The 19972-nt window shown below is 37.3% G+C and overlaps 1 protein-coding gene across 9 annotated transcripts in view; it reads right to left on the bottom strand.

Annotated features, from left to right (window-relative positions):
- The window catches only part of rerea (arginine-glutamic acid dipeptide (RE) repeats a), a 505448-nt gene that overhangs the window by 381708 nt on the left and 103768 nt on the right, over positions 1-19972 (bottom strand). For 8 of the 9 annotated variants that reach the window (XR_005945305.1, XM_041206432.1, XM_041206431.1 and 5 more), the window contains exon 2: positions 5243-5688. The exons of the other annotated variant lie outside the window; for it this stretch is intronic. Coding sequence is in view for 7 of the 8 variants with exons in the window: in XM_041206432.1 (XP_041062366.1) it covers positions 5243-5543 (301 nt within the window). In the remaining variant the exon portion in view is untranslated. The remainder of the gene's footprint in view (positions 1-5242; positions 5689-19972) is intronic. 9 annotated transcript variants of the gene reach the window in all.

Genomic DNA, 19972 nt, shown 5'->3' on the forward strand with positions numbered 1-19972 from the left:
AAAGAACCAACCTCATTCAGCAAAACAACACCACCCAATAATCACAAAAATGGTTTAAACAGAAGAGATCTTCTGCGTAGGCTTGTATTATTACCAAAATAAAAATGTAAGCATGACACACTTAAATACAATATTAGCTACACTTAAGAATAGCTTCATTATGTTAACCCCTGGGGTATCTTAACGATAGCTCAGACTTCATCCAAACCTTAAATTACAAAAAGCAATGAATAAAACTAAACAAGAGTGTTCTAGTTTGCTGCAATGTGATGTATGACATCTTGTATAGCTAGATGACATCTTATCTGCGTTATGCGATTAAATATTTTCAGTCTTTTGATACTTCTGACATTTTAATGGTTTGGTGGGCTGAGCCGAAAAGGACAGGAACATGACTAAACTGCAAATAGCCCTCCATGTTTCCATTTTACATTTCAAATGGTACAGAAAACTGAAGATTTAGGTGCTAATGAATGTGTGTACATTTTAAATACGTCAAAGCAACTTCTGGGATGGAGCAAAACAGTCCAGTGAAACAGGTCCTGGTGAATTAAAGTCTATACACGCACACATTGCTCCATTATTAGATTGATGCATGTATTTATTTTTCTTTGACAAAATACATTTTAGTTGTTGTCATTCATTATTTGGTTTACTTCAGCAGTGACAGTTCAGCCGCAAAATGGTGCTCTGTGTTGCAAGGCTAAATCAGGCATATATAACTGTGGAATCTTAAACATTTCTCAGTTATATACATATATTTTGAAATGTTCTATTGCTATCCAAACAAATAGCCTAATCTTAAATTGGAAACCAAGAAAAATAAAACCTCACTCTCTTCCTCTCATGATTATCTCACTATTTCCAAAACCCAAGAGGCAACCTCTATGCTAAAGCCCACACTTCTTCTAAATGTCACTCTCTTAAAACTTCTACAATTACTGATGAACTGATTTGATGGAGCAGCTTTCAACTTCTTCCATCACTGTAAATCAGTACTCAGTATATATCATGTATTACATAGCACAACATCCCTACTGTTATGAAGCATAATAACCTCCGATCCACCAAAACTGACGCCAAGGGAGATATGCCAGCAATTAAGATGCCAGGGATCATTCTCAAACTGTGGAGAATTAGGATACAAGATGTGATGTGCAGTTTACAAAATCAGTCCTCTTCAAAGTCATGTATAATTTCATTTTATGGTACTTCTGTCATTCCAGAAGGCAAGAGGTGAAAAACTATTGATGAGGGATGGAAGAACCCCAAAATTCTTAGCATGTTTTAGTTTGTTCCTCAAAGGGAAATAGTTAGTTATTCAGTGTGACAGGTTAAGAGAAAACATGTGAGCCACGAAAAAATAACTGCGTTGCTGTGGACTGTTACATCTGGAAATGCTGAAACTGTCTGTGACATGTAATTTGTGTATTAGATGTTGGAAATGTCAGTATCGATGATTTATGTTTTCTTTCTCTGGTACATGAAGGGTATGTATTTTGTATATGCTTGACATGAGTAATTTGTAGAAGTATTCCTGTGGATGAAAGTTTCCTAAGAGACAGAGTTATTACTTACCTTGTAGGAGCTTCTTCATTCTTTAATTCAGGACACTCCAAAAACACTAGTGGACAAGCGCAGACTGTTTGGAGAGAAGTACAAAGGCACACCTTCCTTTCAGTCCAAGCTGCAGAGGAGGGCCATGTCAATGAGGCAAGTTTATTTTTGTCACAATAGTGCCTATAACAGAGGGTGTTTGAAAAGGTCCAACGAGTCAGCCAGCTGGCAATGGACTGGCTAATGATTTAGTGATATTTGTTCAGTTGTCAGCGTAATTTCAATAACTCATAATGGAAGATTTGTGAAATTCCTGTACGGTCCATTTACTGCAAATAATAATAATGAAAATGATCCAATATTGATTATATCTTTCCAAATATGGATTTGGTCTGAAGAGACCATTTTCCAGGCTGTACAACACCAAACTGAAGCACTGGTGTTGGGATACTTTGATCTGATGAATTGAAAGCATCACACCAGATGCATAATGGAAGAGCATTAAAGCATTATGGTTTCAATCTTGTTTTTCCATGAACAAAGTAAGCCAAGTGATGGCATTGGAGTAGATCATCCTATTCTCATGCTCAGAGTTTTATTCCAACCTGCCTTCTGGAAATGGGAAGTTTATGAACAGAAATGTCAAGGAGAGTTGAGAAAGAACACCTGCTATGGATAGGAGGACAACTAAGCCAATGTAAACTTTTAAAAAGAGATATTGATGGAGTCAAAACACTAGACACTAGAATCTGGCAAAGATTCTAGACACAGCCCAAACACTCAAAAGTTTTCCCACCTGGACCAGTGCACTGAAAGCAGACCCAAAGTGGCAAGGAAGAGACCAGACAACAAAACCTGGAATAAATGTGGAGCAAAAAATTTAGAATCCCTTTGGACTGGCAATTTTATACTCAAAGGAAAGTTCAAATGAGCTAGCCCGAATCTTCAAAAGTAAATGTCTCAAAGTGTTAAAAGGGCCCAAAAGCGAATGGTAGAATTGGTGCAGAGTGAGACAAAGGAAAGTTCTATGATGGTGACCAGCTGCTGCAATTAATTGCTTTCTCCATCACCTCAACGTTCTCCAATGCCAGATGACAACTCCCGTTGTGTTACTTCTTGAGAACTGGATAGTACTGGAACAATTCACACTTTCAAATCAGTGCAAATGAACTGAAGTCAAAGAAAATAGGAGTGAAAATAAGCTGGTGAAAAGATGAAAATTCCTGACCACATCAATGGGGCTGTAGCTGGATCATTCTACTCAAGGACAACTAATATTGAAAAGGCCCGGGGTTGCACCAGTTGAAGTTGATCGAGCAGCCGATCAGTGCCATGTGATTTGGGACCATCTTGGTTGGTGCAGAGTCAAAAAACGGTTCATTTGTTTGTACTTCTGTCCCTTGGCTTAAGGGCCCCAAGGTGAACATGTAATTGCTCCAAAGTCTCATATGTAACTTTTCTATTTCTGCTGTAGACCTTCATTAACGTCAGAAGATCTGTACAGTGCCAGTTAACCACTTCAAAATCTCAAAGCTCAGCCAGAATAAAGACCAACAATATAAAAGTGATTGTCCTTTGCTAGTCAAATCACTATATTTCTGAAAACATTTTTCCTCAAAAGGCAGGGAACCAAATCATCTTATATTACAGTGCTGCTGCCTTCAGACAAGTGAGGTATCAGGAGAAATTATATCATAACAGAAAAGATTGAATAGTTTATACAATCACGTGAGCACAGGCAAGGATAAATCAGCTTTAGATTTTTCATTCCTCCAATTTGAACTTCCAATTTTGTCTTGGAATTTCCATTTACCATTACTGGCAGCTATCTGTGCTTACCGCTACAGCACTTGGCTGTGGCTCACTACATAATGAGCATATCTTCAAAAAACAGAGGTGGTGAAGATGATGTTGATGTACCTCAATGCTGGCTGAACAAGTAACAGAAAGGCAGCATTACAATATTTTGTATTACAATAAATAACCTTGGTTTCATTAAGTTATACCATTGTGACCACTTGCAAAACACTTGATTTTTCCATTAATTGGGAGATTTATGTTAAAATGTGCTATACAAATGAAAACTGGTGTAGGAAATTAAAATTTAAAAATCAGGGTTATTCTAAATTTAATTTGCTGTGTAAAGTTATAGCTTTCAAACTGCAACTCAATTAATTTCAGCACAATGTACATATTATGTCAAAGTTATAGATTAGAAGTCAGGGCCCATATCAAAAAGACAATAACCTGCAGCTTCTAATTACAATACATCTGTTCCAGTAAAAGAACTTGAAAACTGCAGATTAATAAAGCCTATCTTGAGCATAAGCTACACTTAACACAATTAAAAATGGTTCCTAAAAAGTAACTGTGCAGTATACTGTCATTTCACCCCTGACTTTGACATTAGAAGTATTACAGATAGCCCAGATGTCCCTGAACTAAATCATCCAGCGTCAGCACTGCTGATCCATAAGCCAATGATCCTTGCTGAAAAGAACAGGTATGTGGGCATTGGGGAATTAATGAATCATGCTCAGCTGCAATGTTTCCCACAGCCAAATCAGCCGCTGATTTTCTAGGCTTAGGTGTTATGAATGGAAGTTCCTGAACGGTATCTTCTCTCCCTTTTCTATCGCAAGGAAGGGGTTTCAGGAAAGGACAAAAAGAACAAAGCTAGAAAAACAAAGTATTTGAATAATTTTGGCCCCTTACTCTTACTGATGTAGCAGCTCAGCACAAGGTGGTATTTACACACAGAGGTGACACATACGGGTGAACAGTGAGATAATTGTAAAATTTACACATCAAAAACATTCTGAGACTGGAATTAAGCAATTATGTCCAGGCAGGAGTGGGTCTAGCTATGCTATATTGACTTCACAATTTCTAAAATGGACATTGGCTGCAATTGAGCTCCATTAATATCTCATCTGAATGAGCACAAAATTCACATAATAACTATATCATCAAACTACCAACTTGCAAAGGCACTATGTGGTTCCACAATAACTTGATCAGTACTGAAACTTGCGGGAAGAAAGAAATGTTCATGCAGGCAATGGATTACATTAGTGTGAAAAACTTCCCAGTTATAACCAAAAAACTCAATCCTCTTTACGAGTCAGGATTAGAAATTAACATGCTGAGTATATGTAAAAAATTCAACTCCAAATCTGGCTTCTGGCCTAAAATTTTTAGCATGCCAGCAGAAAATATGTTGAGGTAGTGGGATTTTCTGGTATACCGGTGAGAATGTCAAATGACAATGTACTGTATTCTATTTTATGATTACTAGACACAAAAACATTCCAACGTGGAGTTATCATTAAAGTATGATATATTACAATATTTTCTCAGAATTAAACTGCAAAGTATTTCAATAAACTACAAATAAGTAAATTATTCAGCCTTTGGTAAGATCTTTATACATTAACTGTATGGAGGCGATGTCATCACAATGCCTTATTACTACTGGGGAAAAAAAGAGGGGAAAAAAACTACAGCTGATTTCAAGGCCATAATCTGAAATCGGGGTTTAAGTGACGATTAAAGATGGCTTAAGTTATACTTGAAGTTCATGACATCATCTGAACCCCTTGATAAGACTGCTGCCTTGTAATCTTGACATCCATTACTGTCTTTTTAACATCATCCAGAAAATCAATCATGAAGTACTACTTGCCTCCAGGCCTGTAGATAACATCATCCTCTGTTACAAATGAAGTTATATCACCGGTTTCTGCTCTCTCATAACGCGATTTCTTTTTTGGCGGTTTCTTGATTTTTGACTTTTTCCCAGCTTCCTCATTAGTAGCGCTGTCTTTGTCATTTTCTTCATCTTCAGTGTGGTCACTTTCTGCATAATTCTTAGCTCCTCCTTCCAAAGTGCAGCTGCGTCGCGGCCTGGAATGTTCATTCTCTCGTTTATCCCTTCTATCTCTCTCCTTGTCCCGATCACGATCTTTCTCTTTATCCGCTGTCATGATTCGCCACGTTCCTTCCTCTGTCCTCTCACGGCTTGGCCTCCGTGAAAGGTAGACAGTAAGCCTGGGCTTCAGTCTTCTGAATTTAATGCTCAATTCCAGAAAAAATCCAGCCACTCCAACAACCCCAAAATGTTAGTAACGGCTGGAAAAAACAAACAAAAAACAGAAACAGATTACAAAATTATGTTCACAAAACAGTACGTTCCAAATATGTGCCTTTGATTTGCTGAAGGGGAGCAGGAAAGAAAGAGCAGGTTAAGCAAAGGAAAAGCAGTGCTTCCCATCACTATGACAAAGAGCTTGCCAGTTGAAACTTGTCATTTTCACCCCAACCCAAGTACAAACTATGATCAAGGTAGAGACCATTCAGGTAAACTACTGGAAGACCCCAAGACACAATTTACTTTTTCCTTCCTCTCTGTTGTTAAATTGCATCACCTCCATTCAGCTTCAATAATGACAAAGATCAGGAACTCCTCAGGATAAAGGGCCAAAGTTGTGTTCTAGTACTCCTTTGCAAATGTGCTTACACACCAACCCACAGCAACACATTCCTACAACAATCAAACCTCACTGCTGCTAATCACAGTACTGATCATTACAGATAAAAAAAAATTTCATCCTTGCCAAATTCTAACCACCAGCTAAACATGGTCTAGTAATCTTTGATTCCACTGCCAATCAGAATAGGTGTGGAGAAAATAATTATATCAATCTAATAACCAATGATCTAGATGCACTTTGGTTTGTTTCATGATGCTCAGATTTTACTACAGGCTAACAGCGTTGCACTGTGAACTTATTGTCACAGTCAGCTTGATAGCATCCTCATTTAAATAGGCCATGGGTTCAAGCCTCATTTTGGGACTTCAGCATGTGGACCAAGTTGAAACTTAAGAGGGGCACTGCATTTGCCAGAGATGCCATCCTTCAGAGGACAAGTGGAAACAAGACTCTGCCTGCCTCTCTCAATATTTCAGGTGCACGTTAAAGATCCCGTGGAAGTATTTGAAGAGTAGCAGGAAGTTTTATCAGAGCCCTGGCCATTATTCTTCCCTCAAACCAACACCACCAAAACTATTTGTCTCATTGCTGTTTGTCAGGTACTCCAGTACACAATATGATTGCCACAGCCATCTACATGACAGTGATCTCAATTCCATAGTAATTCATAATACATGAAGTACTTTTGGACTTTACTGAGAGATGCAGTAAGGCAGTATATAAATGAGCATTCCTTCTTGCTAATTGTGTCCTTGTATTTCCAATGAAGGAACTATCTGGATGCTTACTATCTTTATGAATTAAAGAGCAGGCTTTTTTCAGGTTAGTGCAGACCTGTGTTAAGTGAGGTCTCTGGGATCCTTGGCACCCTCTGTTATGGCATCACTATGTATATTTTGAAAACATTACAGCGAATGGATACTGCCTGCAGTGATTAAAACAAAATGTCTCCTGGATTACCACCAATGTAGTGGAATCTAAAGAAATCAGAGTTTAATTTTAATCAAATGAAGAAGTAGACTAGCAGTTGCAATATCTTTATGCAACACAATTAATCCAGTGAAATTGTTTCCCTCCTTCCACTTTTACCCCCATCCTACCCCATGGTTCCGGCTAGGATGCAGTTCCATGCTTGATGGGCACCTTCCAGTGCTGCACTCTACTTCCTATTAAATGCATGAGCTTGAGAATGAAAGTCAGTGGGTATTCAACCACAGGGGCCATAACAACTAGCTCTGGCTTTGCCAAGTATGAACATGTTAAAGTACTATTACCTGATACTACATAATATATAATAAAAGTCCATAAATTCAACAGTACTTTACATAGTTAAGCAACTTCTGACTTGTTTCAGCAGAATTTTCTGCTTTAGGGCTAATTTGTTAAGCTATTTAGCTCATTTTCAAAAATACTTAAAACCAAGCAGAAAAGTTTTCAGCAGTCTTTATCACATTTCTACACAATCCCTACTTATGACAGTAAACCTGTTTTTCCATATCCTGTAAAATTCTGCATTATTGCAGTCATGCTTCTGAGAGTTAAAAAAAGCTATTTTATACACTTCCAACCATTGCACAGCCTGTTCAAAAGAATTTGGTCACACATTCAGCAGTGAATCAAAATACACCAACTGTTGAGACTGAGCAGAATAGGCAGATAAAAATATGAGTATGAACATAAATATACTTTATTAGTTGAAGATATATGAAGACACCTAAAGAAATCCATATTCTTTAAAGCTTCTGGAGGTATAATATCGGGTACAGAAATTACAGGTGTCACAGTCCTTTGAAAATAACAACCTACTTACTGCAATATAATTTTGAACATCAAGCAAGAAATGAGATTTAAATATAATTGAGTGACTCTGGGATTCAGTGTAAATATTACACTGGTGCATATAACTATGTGACTGGCACAAATGCCACATTGTGTTTTTGGTAATCACATTTTGAGATAGGTTCCATCTCTGAATATACATAAGGAGTGATGGGGATTTTTCTTTGTGTACTTACTGTAAAAAGGAATTTCTAACACCAAAAAACTATAAAATAAATCAAGTATACAAAGAGAACTCAAGTGTTCACAGGTTTGAGATCATTTCTTTAAATTTATCATTTTCAGTAATAGAATTTATTTTTCCTTTTAACAATATCTCATGTTTATGTAGCGCCTTTAACATAGTAAGATATCCTGAAGCTCTTCACAGGAAGGTTAAACAAAATTTCCTCCCCAATGGTGTTTGGTCAGGAGAACAGGCAATTCAGTTTAAAAATGACATGGCTGAAATCAACAGAGCATTTCTCAGCTGGAATCAAAGGGAACTTTCCTGAATCATCTCCTCTCCAGCCAAATTTTCCCTCAAAGGGAATGCCAGAAACAAATGGCAATCAGGACTGAGACAGTTCCAAAAATAGAGTATTGTACTATCAGGCCTTACAAAATCTGAACAATGTAAGTTTTGAACAATGTATGTGACAGAACATAAGCTCCATTTCAGAAAACTAAGAGTTCAGCCAGAGTCCCAACCTCAGCCATCAGTAAGTAAATGTAAGGACTAACTGCAAGGTGGATCAATATAAAATATTAGTGATGTCCAGTTCTTAATGATTAGATGCACATTCATTTGAATTAGATTTAAAACGCCTGCACCAAGCAGTGTTTATAGAAGTCTGATCTTTTCATTAATTTTAATGATCCACAAAGGCGGTAGAGTTTCCAGTGAATATTACTGCCTGGCAGCCAAGCCTCTTTATTCTGGAAAATAACTAACAAAGCAGCTGGCTACGTCGTTGAATATAATCCAGACCAATTTTATGTGCGTCTCTCACCATCATGACAAATCTACCAAAAATAATCATCCTTACTTGAGACAGTGTTAGATGCTTTACAAGCATTTTGTCATAGGCTTGCCTGGAACAAATCTTTAAAGCTAGTTAAATGACACCAAAATAAATGAAGGAAGTGTGGATTTATGTAGTATTCAAATATCTGATCATCTATTTTATCAGGAGGAAGTACAACTGGTGGAGGAAGTCCCAGTGCAATAAAGGATCAATATAAACAGACATCATCTCATAGCGAGAATTATTAAAACTTTTTCTTCATTACTTAGCTACTCTTTTTCCTTAGGAGTCAGAACACATTCTGTTTAACCATATCTTTATTGACAAATCCTGTGATGAAATATACCAATTATTATTATATACTGAATGTTGTTCCTTCCCATTGTTGGGTGGTAAGTACTCTGGTGCATTTAATGACAAGTATTGGGAAAAGGAGGTGTGAAGGAAATTGATCAGGATTTCATTAAAACTGGAAGATGATTTTATCCAGTGAATAGCTATGCCATACTGACAAGAAAGATCCTGGGTTCAATTGCTATTCTATATTGAACTCAACTATATTAATCTCAACTGATGCAGCAAAAAGGATATTATAATTGGCCTCTGTGCAGCTGGAGGCTAATGGAACAAGGAAACAGTAAAGGAAAGAAAGGGAAATAAAATGGGTAGGAGTCCTGATCTTGCTCACAATCCACGAACCTTCTTCAAAGTGTGCAGCTGTGTCATCAAATGAGAACAGGTGTGGAGCTGGATGTGGTTCCCCTTCAGTAGAATGGTCTATCAATACTAACTGTTAAGGACCACATATTATCACCTGGAAAAGGTACTGGAGAGTAACTGGCACAATCATACTTCAGTCTGTGGTCTGAACCAGCAGGGGTTCAACATCTTCATGAATAGAGAAAGCAGAAATTAAGAGAAAAGCTAAGTCTCAAACTCATACTGTTATTAAATTACATAATAGGTTAAATATTTCTTCAATATGTTTCAGGAGTTCAACATTTTTTTTCTTGTTATTGTGTTTAACTATCATCCATTTAGTCCTTTGCCTTCACATCAATGTCGATTTTGCTGTAATTTATCGTAAATTTTAGCATACTTGTTTAATCTACATCAATCACAATTCTGTATCTTACTCCCAGGAGACCTTCCTAGTTGGCTTGCAAACACAAAGATTCCTGTTCTATATAACAGAAATTTTTTGATATTTTCTGTACAATAAAACACTCAAAGTGATGCACATATGCACCCCATTATGTGATATAATACGTCAAGTTCTTTCCATTTCTCTGATCCTTTGTTAGGAAATCTTCTTTTATGTTGAAGTCAAGACCTTCATCAATAGCACAGGAAATGAGTAATTAGTATGTTTTCGCATTTAGCATAAAAACCATGACTTGGTTTTACTTCTCCATGAAGTAACTGCACATAGTAAAATCAAACACAAGAAACCAAAGCAGGTGAATGTGATACCTGGATCAGTATTTGCATACTGAATTGCAAAAATTCAAAAATGAATTGTGGGGGAGTCTAAAACCAGGAACCATAAGTATAAAATAATCACCATTAAATCCATTAAGGAATTCAAGAGAAACTTTTTAATCAGAGTGATTAGAAGGAAGAACTTGCAGCCACGTGGAGTAAAAGGAAGGCTAGATAAGTACCCGAGGGAGAAACAAACAGAAGAATATAGTTTATGTTTCCAAACAAAGACAGGGAGCACAAAGACAATTTAACTATTTGCATGTTCATTAAATCAGTCACCCACCCTTAGCTTACTGATTAAAGTGAAGACAACTACTTGATTTCAGTTTCGCACAAACGCTTAGTTTGTGTGTAAAAAAAACGGTGACCAGATAAGCTTCAAAATGCAGTCCAAAATATTGAGTACTGAAGCATTTTCCTCCATCAAAACTAAGAAATTAATCGACTGTGTGTGCTGCTGGGGTCCTCCTCACTCTTTGAACAATACCCTTAACATACAGCATATAGAATTCAAAACATTGGAAGGTAGACTGCATATTAACAACCAAGCTGTTTGGCTATCTTTGTAAGTACTTTAGGGTCAAAGGCAATAATGCGGACCCAGGCAAAGACAGGTAATATATCTTGCTTCATCATTCAGTCAGTCATTCTTAATATACTGTAAGATGCTAAACTAGAAGCATTAATTTGGGAGGGAAAATATTTACCTTTGATCTGGCCTAAAGGCTGCCATGTATATCCAAGACCATAGGATAAATAATACTGCATAGAGAAAGTGGTAATGTCCAGGAGACTGCCTTACCAAAGAGGTATAGGCAACTGCAGCCTATACCTCTTAATTAAAGTTGCTGAAAATTTAAATTACTTTCTACTCTAAATCCAAACATTACTTTTACACTGCTTAATCCAAATAATTGGATAATTCATTTTTTCAACGCAAATGAGCTTCAGCTTTTCTAAAAGGTGTGCAGCCCACTGATGCATACAATAAAGTATATTTTACAAACTGAACAAGCTGACTATAAACTGGTTTTACTCATTGGCTGCAAACTGCTTTGGGATGTTTGGAGGATGCAGTAGGATATCATGTTAAATGCATGTTTTTCCTTTTTTTAAAAACTCAATATCCCAAAAGAATCTTTTTTTTAAATCCTCAGTTTGAGTATGTTGGAAGAGCTTAGTTCATATCTGCATTCCATTTCAGAGGGATGGAGTTGAGCAGAACAAAACAAGAACAATCTGTTGAGATGAAAGTAATGCCAAAATTATGTTATTTGGCCAAGGGATGAGGATTAAGTAGAGTTCAGTCATTTTCCTCGACAGGGTCATCTGGAAATGGCAGTTAAAAGACGATGAGTTGTGTTAATGATAATGCAAAGCCTGATGTTACTTGCTGAATGAAAGCCCGAAGCCTTATACTGAAGGGCTCTAGGATAATTGTAACAGGTGACAGATCAGAAATATTGGATCTGCATCACAACCAAATGTTTTCCATTAAACAATGAGTAGAATTTTGGGAAAGGTATTTTTTAATACCAAGATGGTTTTTATTGAAGGCTTAAAGCACATTGTCCCTTGCAATAGAAGAATTGCAAAGTTACAGCCAAATGTTATCCTTCCACTTCAGAAGCAATGCTGGTTGGTTCAAGAGCTATTCCCCAATTGAGATGAATTAGCAATATAACAGGACTGTTCTATGGACCAAAGACCCTGCATCTAATTTCAGCAACATCTTGCTGAAACTGGGTAACCTTTGTTAGTACCCATTGGTCAAGACATACTGACTGGTTCCAGATTTGTTCCTGCTAGAAATAAATGCATTACATTCAGTTGCTTCTAGTAGTAACATTAATAATCAAAATTGAAGGTTTGGCTACATGCATCAACTTTTCTCTGATCCATGTCTCATTATTAGTAAATGACAATTTTTTTTTAAATCAGCCTTTTTAAAAATACCAACAATTAGCACCAGCCATAAAACTTTTAAATGGAATGCAATTATTCTGGCAAAACTTAGAACTTTTCAGAAAAAAAATTATAGGATTTAATGTCATGCAAGGGCTTCTGCAGAAAGTTGCAAGGCTTTTCAACATACCGCTGTTTGAAAAAAGAATCAGAGAACTAAAATTGTGAGAAAGTGCTTCATTTGCTGCTTAGAGAAAGTTCTGCCCTGATCTTTCCAACAGGCAGCACAGATGGGGATTACTGGCTCACAGCACTTTACAACACAAAAATCCACTTGCTGCAAAACAATTTTAAACACGTACTGAAATGTTCGAATTGATGAGTCTTTTAGAACCTTGGTATTATACCCGTGAAATTGCTAGATGGAAACTTGTTATGCTGCTCCAAAACTATAATTTAGGTTGTTTGTATGCCTGAACTGTAAACAAAATGGCATGCAATGTAGTTTTCTGGGCACCATTTTTAATTTCACAACATCAGCAAGTGATTTATAATAACAAATGCATCATCACTTACATGTAAAATCAATGATTGCTAAATAACTGAAATATTTCAAAAGCAACAAGACCTTTGTAGTCTTTCAAATATTGTGCCAACATTTAATAATGGAAACTAAGCATAGTGGGAAAGGGGTGGGTGGCAGGAGGGGAGGAGAAAGGAAAGGGGAAGAATTATGATTCACATAAAATCCCCTAATTGGACAGCACTAGTAAGCCGAATGTTACCTCAATTTGGAAGGAGATGAAGAAAAAAATGTACCAGAGTGTAGCATTTAAAACTTTGCAGAAATTATGGTGAAAACAACTGCTACTGTGGATAAAGTTACTTTATTTATTTCAGAGTTAGGCACTTTGTGGTTCTTTTTACAAGTTACTCAGGCTGCTTGTAGAAAGTATCACAAATTTAACAGGATAGGGCTGATGTTGCTGGCTTTTAAACAACGCTAGAGCAAAAAAAACTCAGTTACAGGGAACTTATATTAGCATGTCCCAATTTGTCAGCCAAATTAATATTTAAACAAGCTGTGTTACTTAGCAAGCTTGTTCAAGTGAAGAGCGTGGAGAAACAAAACTGAAATCACCAACAGCAGACTCAAGTTATTGTAATGAGATAATAGATGACGGTTATAAAAATGTTCAACTGAAGTAAAGAAGGAATAACAGACACAATTTGAAAAGTCGGTGCCGTTTGCACGCTGGTGTATTTATGGAGCAATTAAATCTCATCTGCATTGAAGCCAGGCAAGGCTACAGAAAATAAAATAATTTTTTTTACATTACCCCCAGCGCAGTTTTTTTCCTCCTCTCTTGAAGGAAGCAAATCATGCTAAGATTCCACACATTATCTGTAAAGCATGATTCTGTGAGGATGACTATGTCAGGCCATTGCTTGACTAGTCTGTGAGACAGCTCTCCCAATTTTGGCACTTGCCCCCAGATGTTAGTAAGGAGGATTTTGCAGGGTTGACAGGGCTGCCATTGTTGTTGTTGTTGTTGTTTCTGATGCCTAATTCAATGCCGGGTGGTCTGTCTGATTTCATTCCTTTGAGTCTTTGTAGTGGTTTGATACAACTGAGTGGCTTGCTAAGCCATTTCAGAGGGCATTTAAGAGTCAACCATATTGCTGTGAGTCTGTAGGCCAGACCAGGTAAGGACGACAGATTTCCTTCCCTAGTGAACCAGATGGGTTTTTACAACAATCAGCAATGGTTTCATGGTCATTAGACTTTTAATTCCAGATTTTTATTGAATTCAAATTCCACCATCTGCCTTGGGATTCGAACCCAGGTCCCCAGAGCCTGGATTACTAGTCCAGTGGCAATGCCACTACTCCATCATCTCCCCCTAATAAATGCTGGCCCAGCCAGCAAAGCCCACATGCCATGAATGAATGAAAAATAAACATCAATAGCACTCTGGCAGCTCTGTTGATTCTTTATGTGAGCTTAATCATTGAATGTCAGCATGCTAGCTGACCATTGTCATCAGGAAGGGGAGTCCTGGTTGATTTTTCCCCACCCTCATCCAGAAATCCTGAGGTGTAATAGCCCCACTAGTGCTCCTGCTGACTCAACAAGGAATAGCATTCTAATGTGGGATAATCTGGTGTAGATGACTTTGTCTGATTCTAGCCTTATCCAGAACACATAACATGACATATTTAGCGAAATAGTACGAGTTTCAAATTTATAATGCATTGTTGAATTATATTAAAACCGTTGGCAGGAACCATCACTCAAGAAGATTTCAGTTTTGCACATATACAGCAATAGTCTTGCAGTATGCCAGATGATTTTGGCAATTGTACTCCTATTGATTGAAACAACTAAAGAAAGCGCTTGCTTAATAGACTCTAAAGGACAGAAAACGATATTGTTTTTAAACTGGTGTATAATTTATGAAAATAGTCATGTAACAGTTTGCTGTAGTAGTTAGACCATGAAAGCATTGATAAATACACAATTTTCCAAGTACAATACCTCTTTAAAAAACATACCAAATTAAACATGGGCACTGCTTCAATCAATCTCATGAGTCGGTCCAACAGCATATGTCCTTTTTCTAACAAAAGAGTCATAATAGCATAATAAGGCATCATACCACAGATGGTTGGGCAATTAACAAAGCGCAGGATAAGCGAAGGTGGTACCAATGTGGATTGGCTGACACGACAAATTTACAATACAGGTATAGTACAATTTACACAATCTCTAGTCGGGGGTCCTCTTATGATGTTGGAGCTGGGCATATTATTTGGGCAGTAACTAGGCAACTTTACTCTGCATCCAGTTGTGCTACACTTAACCAAAGAATACTAGGCGTTGACACTGAATATTTAAGTGTGTGGTACGCCATTCACCCATATAGCCTCTCTTCATGTCAACTAGCTCAAATATTCAACATTTTTTTTTTTAAGTCCCTCAAGTAGCATGCATGAACACCAGATTATTTTAATTACGTTTTAAGTCAAAAATTGAATCACTTAACCAATGAAACAAATTTATTTTCTGTAGTCACAGTTCCTTCAGTTTTCAGATGACACAGTATCAATATGGCCAGACCAAATATGCATATAACATTATGACCAGAGTGGTCGCTCAAGCACACGTCAAAATTTATTTAAAAACTTAGTAAAAAGTACAGATAATCCAAGCCCGGTGTTATAAAATTATAAAATCTCAATTAAAACTAAAATTTGCCAATGAAAGTAAACTTGGGATTTCTGGCATACAGTGAGGATGACATAAATCAGCTGCAACAGAACATAGATGGTCTAGAAGAACAAGCAGACAAGTGGCATTCAACACAGAAGTGTAAGGTGATACATTTTAGCAGAAGAGATAGGAAGAGACAATGCAGACTTAATGGCATAGGTCTGAAGAAGTGCAGGGACAGAGGGACCTTGGGGTCCCTGTGTACAGATCCTCGAAGACGGCCAGATATATTGAGAGAATAGTTAGAAAATCATATGTAATCTGGGGTTTCATAAATAGAAATATTGGGTACAGAAGCAGCAAGGTTATGTTGAACCTTTATAAAGCTCTAGTTAGGCTACAATTATAGAGCATTGAATCCAATTCTGATCACCACACTTTAGGAAGGATCCAAGGATCATTGAGTGGGTGCAGAGGAGATTTAAAAGAATGATTCCAGGGGTGAATGATTTTAGCTACAACGTTTGGCTGGAGAAGCTAGGGTTGTTCTCCTTGGAGCAAAGGAGCTTGAGGGGAGATCTGATAGAAGTGTACAAGATTGACAGATTCAGATAAGGTATACAAAGAAATGTTGCTCCCATGAGCTGATGGTACAAGGACAAAGGTCATAGATTGAGAGTTCTGGGCAAGAGGTTGTGCAATAACTTCTTTATGCAGCAAGTGGTAATGACCTGGAAATGCTGCCTACGAGGGTCGTTGAAGCAGAGGCAATCAATGATTTCAAAAGGAAACCAGGTGCTCACGTAAGGCAAATAAATTTGTAGGGCTATAGGGATAGAGTGGGCGAATAGCACTGACTGGATTGCTCTACAGAGAGTTGATATGGAGCTAATAAGCTGTATGGCCTCCTTCTGTGTTGTAGTGTAATGACTCTGTGACTCTAAAACCGGTTAAGTGATATACCAGTATCAAGTGCAATGGTGGTATAACTTTCAGCAGCTTGGCCTGACTTTTCAAATTCACATGCTAATATATGCCATCTCGGATCAAAACTGAAGTTTGAATTTTCAAAATCAAGGCTAGCCTTCTTTTGTAGCTGACACACTTACACATTTACAAATAGCTGTTTAAGGATGACTGGGGCAACAAGATAGAATGTGCAAGTGAAAAATGAACCAGTGTTGTTTTTTGGAAAAACCTGGGATGAAACATTTAGCTTTCTGCAAACTGTGGGGGAGCAAAGAGAAAATCTACTTCTACTGTCTACTTCTAATGAAACCTATAAATTCAGTGTATAATAAATTTTGCAAAGGACTCCAATATTACAATAGACTAAAGATGATAGAAAGATTATTAACACTGTAATTGCCTATTACATTGTTTGAAAACTCCTGCAATGTTCATTGAATTTCGTTCCCTTGTCCCATGTGAACTTTCAGCTCAGATCTGACATGATCAGCGGTCATTATACATTTGAAGTACATTTTACAGGTTAGTTTGAACGGATTCGAAAACTAAAAACACTAATATATACACAACTAAAAATCAGGATACATGGCAGGATGAACAAAGTGTTCCCATACCAAAGGTTCCAATCTGTAAGTAATAGCTGTAGCATTCAGCTTTACCTCAAGGCAAAATTACATGACTGATAAAACCCTGATAATATGCATACCTACTCACCCATCATTACCTAATTTCATTCTTAAGTTCAAGGTTCAAAATTATTCACAAAAATCCAAACTGTCAAATACTGCTTTAGTAGGCACTGATTTTTATATCTAAACATATTTTTTCCAGAATGAAGGCATCCCACTCAAGTATACAACATTGTGCATTGTTCACACAATTAAATATATTGCTGAAAGGCAGAACATATTTGAACAAAAATGTGTCTATCACATAAATGAGTAATATGGTATATGAATTTCAGTGCCATTGTGATGCTAGGTATGGTAGGCCAGACATCCCAAAGACTGGCGGGTCGTATCAAACAGCATGTCCCAGTCACAGTTTGCAAAGGGCAAGGTACAGACCGTACCCAACCAGCCCATGCCTGCAAAACTTAATAGAGTGTCCAACATTAGATGTGATTCTGTGATTGGACAGCATTTGCTAAATAATCCTCAGTGTGCTAAGAATTACGCTGACAACCAATTTAAAATCGTCAGTCAAGCTTGCAGTTTGGCGCACTTGCGTGTACTGGGAGCTACATATATTAATACACAAGGCCCTGTTCTTTGCAGACAGGCCTGTACACACATTGTGTTCAGGTAAACAAAATAAGTGACAGCCATTTGCTGGTTCATTCCTCAGAGTCATGCCTTTACCAGTGTCACGCAGCTTGGTTTAAATTTCAAATAATGCTGGCAGTTAACTGTCAGTCACCGTCATCGGTTGCATTCTCCATGGCAAAGCCTCTACCAATTAGAGTCCACTTCAGCCAATCAGCACTCTTTTCTCATGTGGCATAAATTCTTGTTCCCTTTGCATTTGGTATTGAGTTATCCTGGTGAGTGCAAGGCAAAAAGCTTCGACAAAAAATATTTCTTTTTCAGCAATACTCAAGTTCTGTACTAACAAACAACTAATTACATTTTAAAAAATGAAATTGTTCCCTTCACATTTGAGGTTTTTTTTTAAGAATGTGAGAAGCTACTTTGAATTCCATGCCTGATGCACGTAATCTGTGCGGGATTTTTTGGTACCATTGTGGATTTGTAGCACATAGCATACTGAACATTCAGGCTTATTATAGCAAGACAGTGATTGATTCTACAAGGAAAAGGCTAGTTTAAACTACATGATACATCCATGCTTAAAAAGGGAATAAATACAGTGTCTAAACAACTGACTATAGAGAGTACACTTAAACAGCATGCCACTGATACAAAGAATCTACTTGTTAAATACCATGATATGGGAGCCCTGCACAGTCAGATGAGCCATTAAATCAAAGTTCCTTCTGCCCTCTTAGGTGGATGCAAAAGATCCCCTAGCACTATTCAAAGAACAGGAGGTGATTTTTCCTGGTATTCTGGCCAATATTTATCCATCAACATCACTAATAACAGAATATTGGATCATTATATCATTGCCATTTGCAGGATCTTGCTGTGCACAATTTGGCCTCCATATTACCCTACATTAAAATGGTAACTATATTTCAAAAATACTTCATTGACTGTGAAGCATGTTGGGACATTCCGACGTCATGAAGGATGTTAAGTAAGTGCAAGCCTTTTCTTCATTTAAATATTTAAAACAGAGCATAAAAAGGCAAGGCTGAAAAAAAGCAAGTGTTAAAATTTGTTCCACTAATCTTCATTGATATTAGTTGAAATAAAACTTGAGAAGAATGTTCCGAAGTAAAGAGGAGCGTACGCTGGAGCATTATTATTTTTCGCAACTCGAGCATATTCACCCTTCAGTGAATATGCCTCCCACTGGAATTCTCATCATGAACCCCTTCTTCTGAATCCTCTCCTTTGATTTTTGCTCTTTGACCAAGCTTTTGGTCATCCCTCCTCATATGTCCCTTGTTCAACATCCATTTATGTCACATTATACCACCGTGAAACACCTTGGGGCATTTGATATGTTAAAGGTGCTAAATAAATGCCAGAACATGTAGTAAACGAATGTCAATACTGCCCACACTCTGTCAAAGATTTTATCTCATTGTCTTGCCAGTCCAGTTTACTCAATACTGTTCAACATTATGCTCCAACCTGGCACAATTCATTTACAGCAGTATCGAACAGGGATTTGTACCTTCAGTGAACTGAAAGCCTTCATTCAAACAGCACTTGTGCATTACAAAACCAACAGAAGTTCAAGCAACATATGGCTGATTAGGCATTTAAGTTCAGAATGTCTAGATATCCATTTCACTGAACAATGGTTTATTTAGTTGGCGCAGCCAAGGATAGGAAAAAAAACATCCTAATTACTTTGTTCATGTTTAGCGCTGTTGCAATTTCAACTTTTACAAAAGTTCAAAGTGTGCAGAAAACTCCAAACATGCATTTCCTAATTTGTCTATTCAAAAAGTAGCAAACAGGTAGGAGTACATCTTTTTGATATTTTTTTGCCTATTTCCTCTCCTGAAGGCATCAATCTTTGCTGGGATATAGATGCATGGCACTGGTGGCCTTTGAGTACCTCATATGCTGGTGTGTGTAAACTGGTTACTAAGTTGTGGAAGGCATCATAGCCATGTTTAATTTATTTTGCCCTGTTCAGTGTAAACAACAACTTCCATTGTGTAGCACCTTAAATATAGTAAAATGTTCCAAGGTACTTCAAAGGAACATTATCAAACAAAATTTGACAACATATATTAGGACAGGTGACCAAAAGTTCGATTAATTTTAGTAGGAAGGTTTTGAGGAGGAGAGAGGAGCAGAGAGCCTTTAGGGGGAAATAATCTGCGTTATTAGTCTATTTCTAACTCTCTTCTATTTCACAGT

This window comes from Carcharodon carcharias, chromosome 15, assembly GCF_017639515.1.
Source record: "Carcharodon carcharias isolate sCarCar2 chromosome 15, sCarCar2.pri, whole genome shotgun sequence".
NCBI classification, from domain to species: domain Eukaryota; kingdom Metazoa; phylum Chordata; class Chondrichthyes; order Lamniformes; family Lamnidae; genus Carcharodon; species Carcharodon carcharias.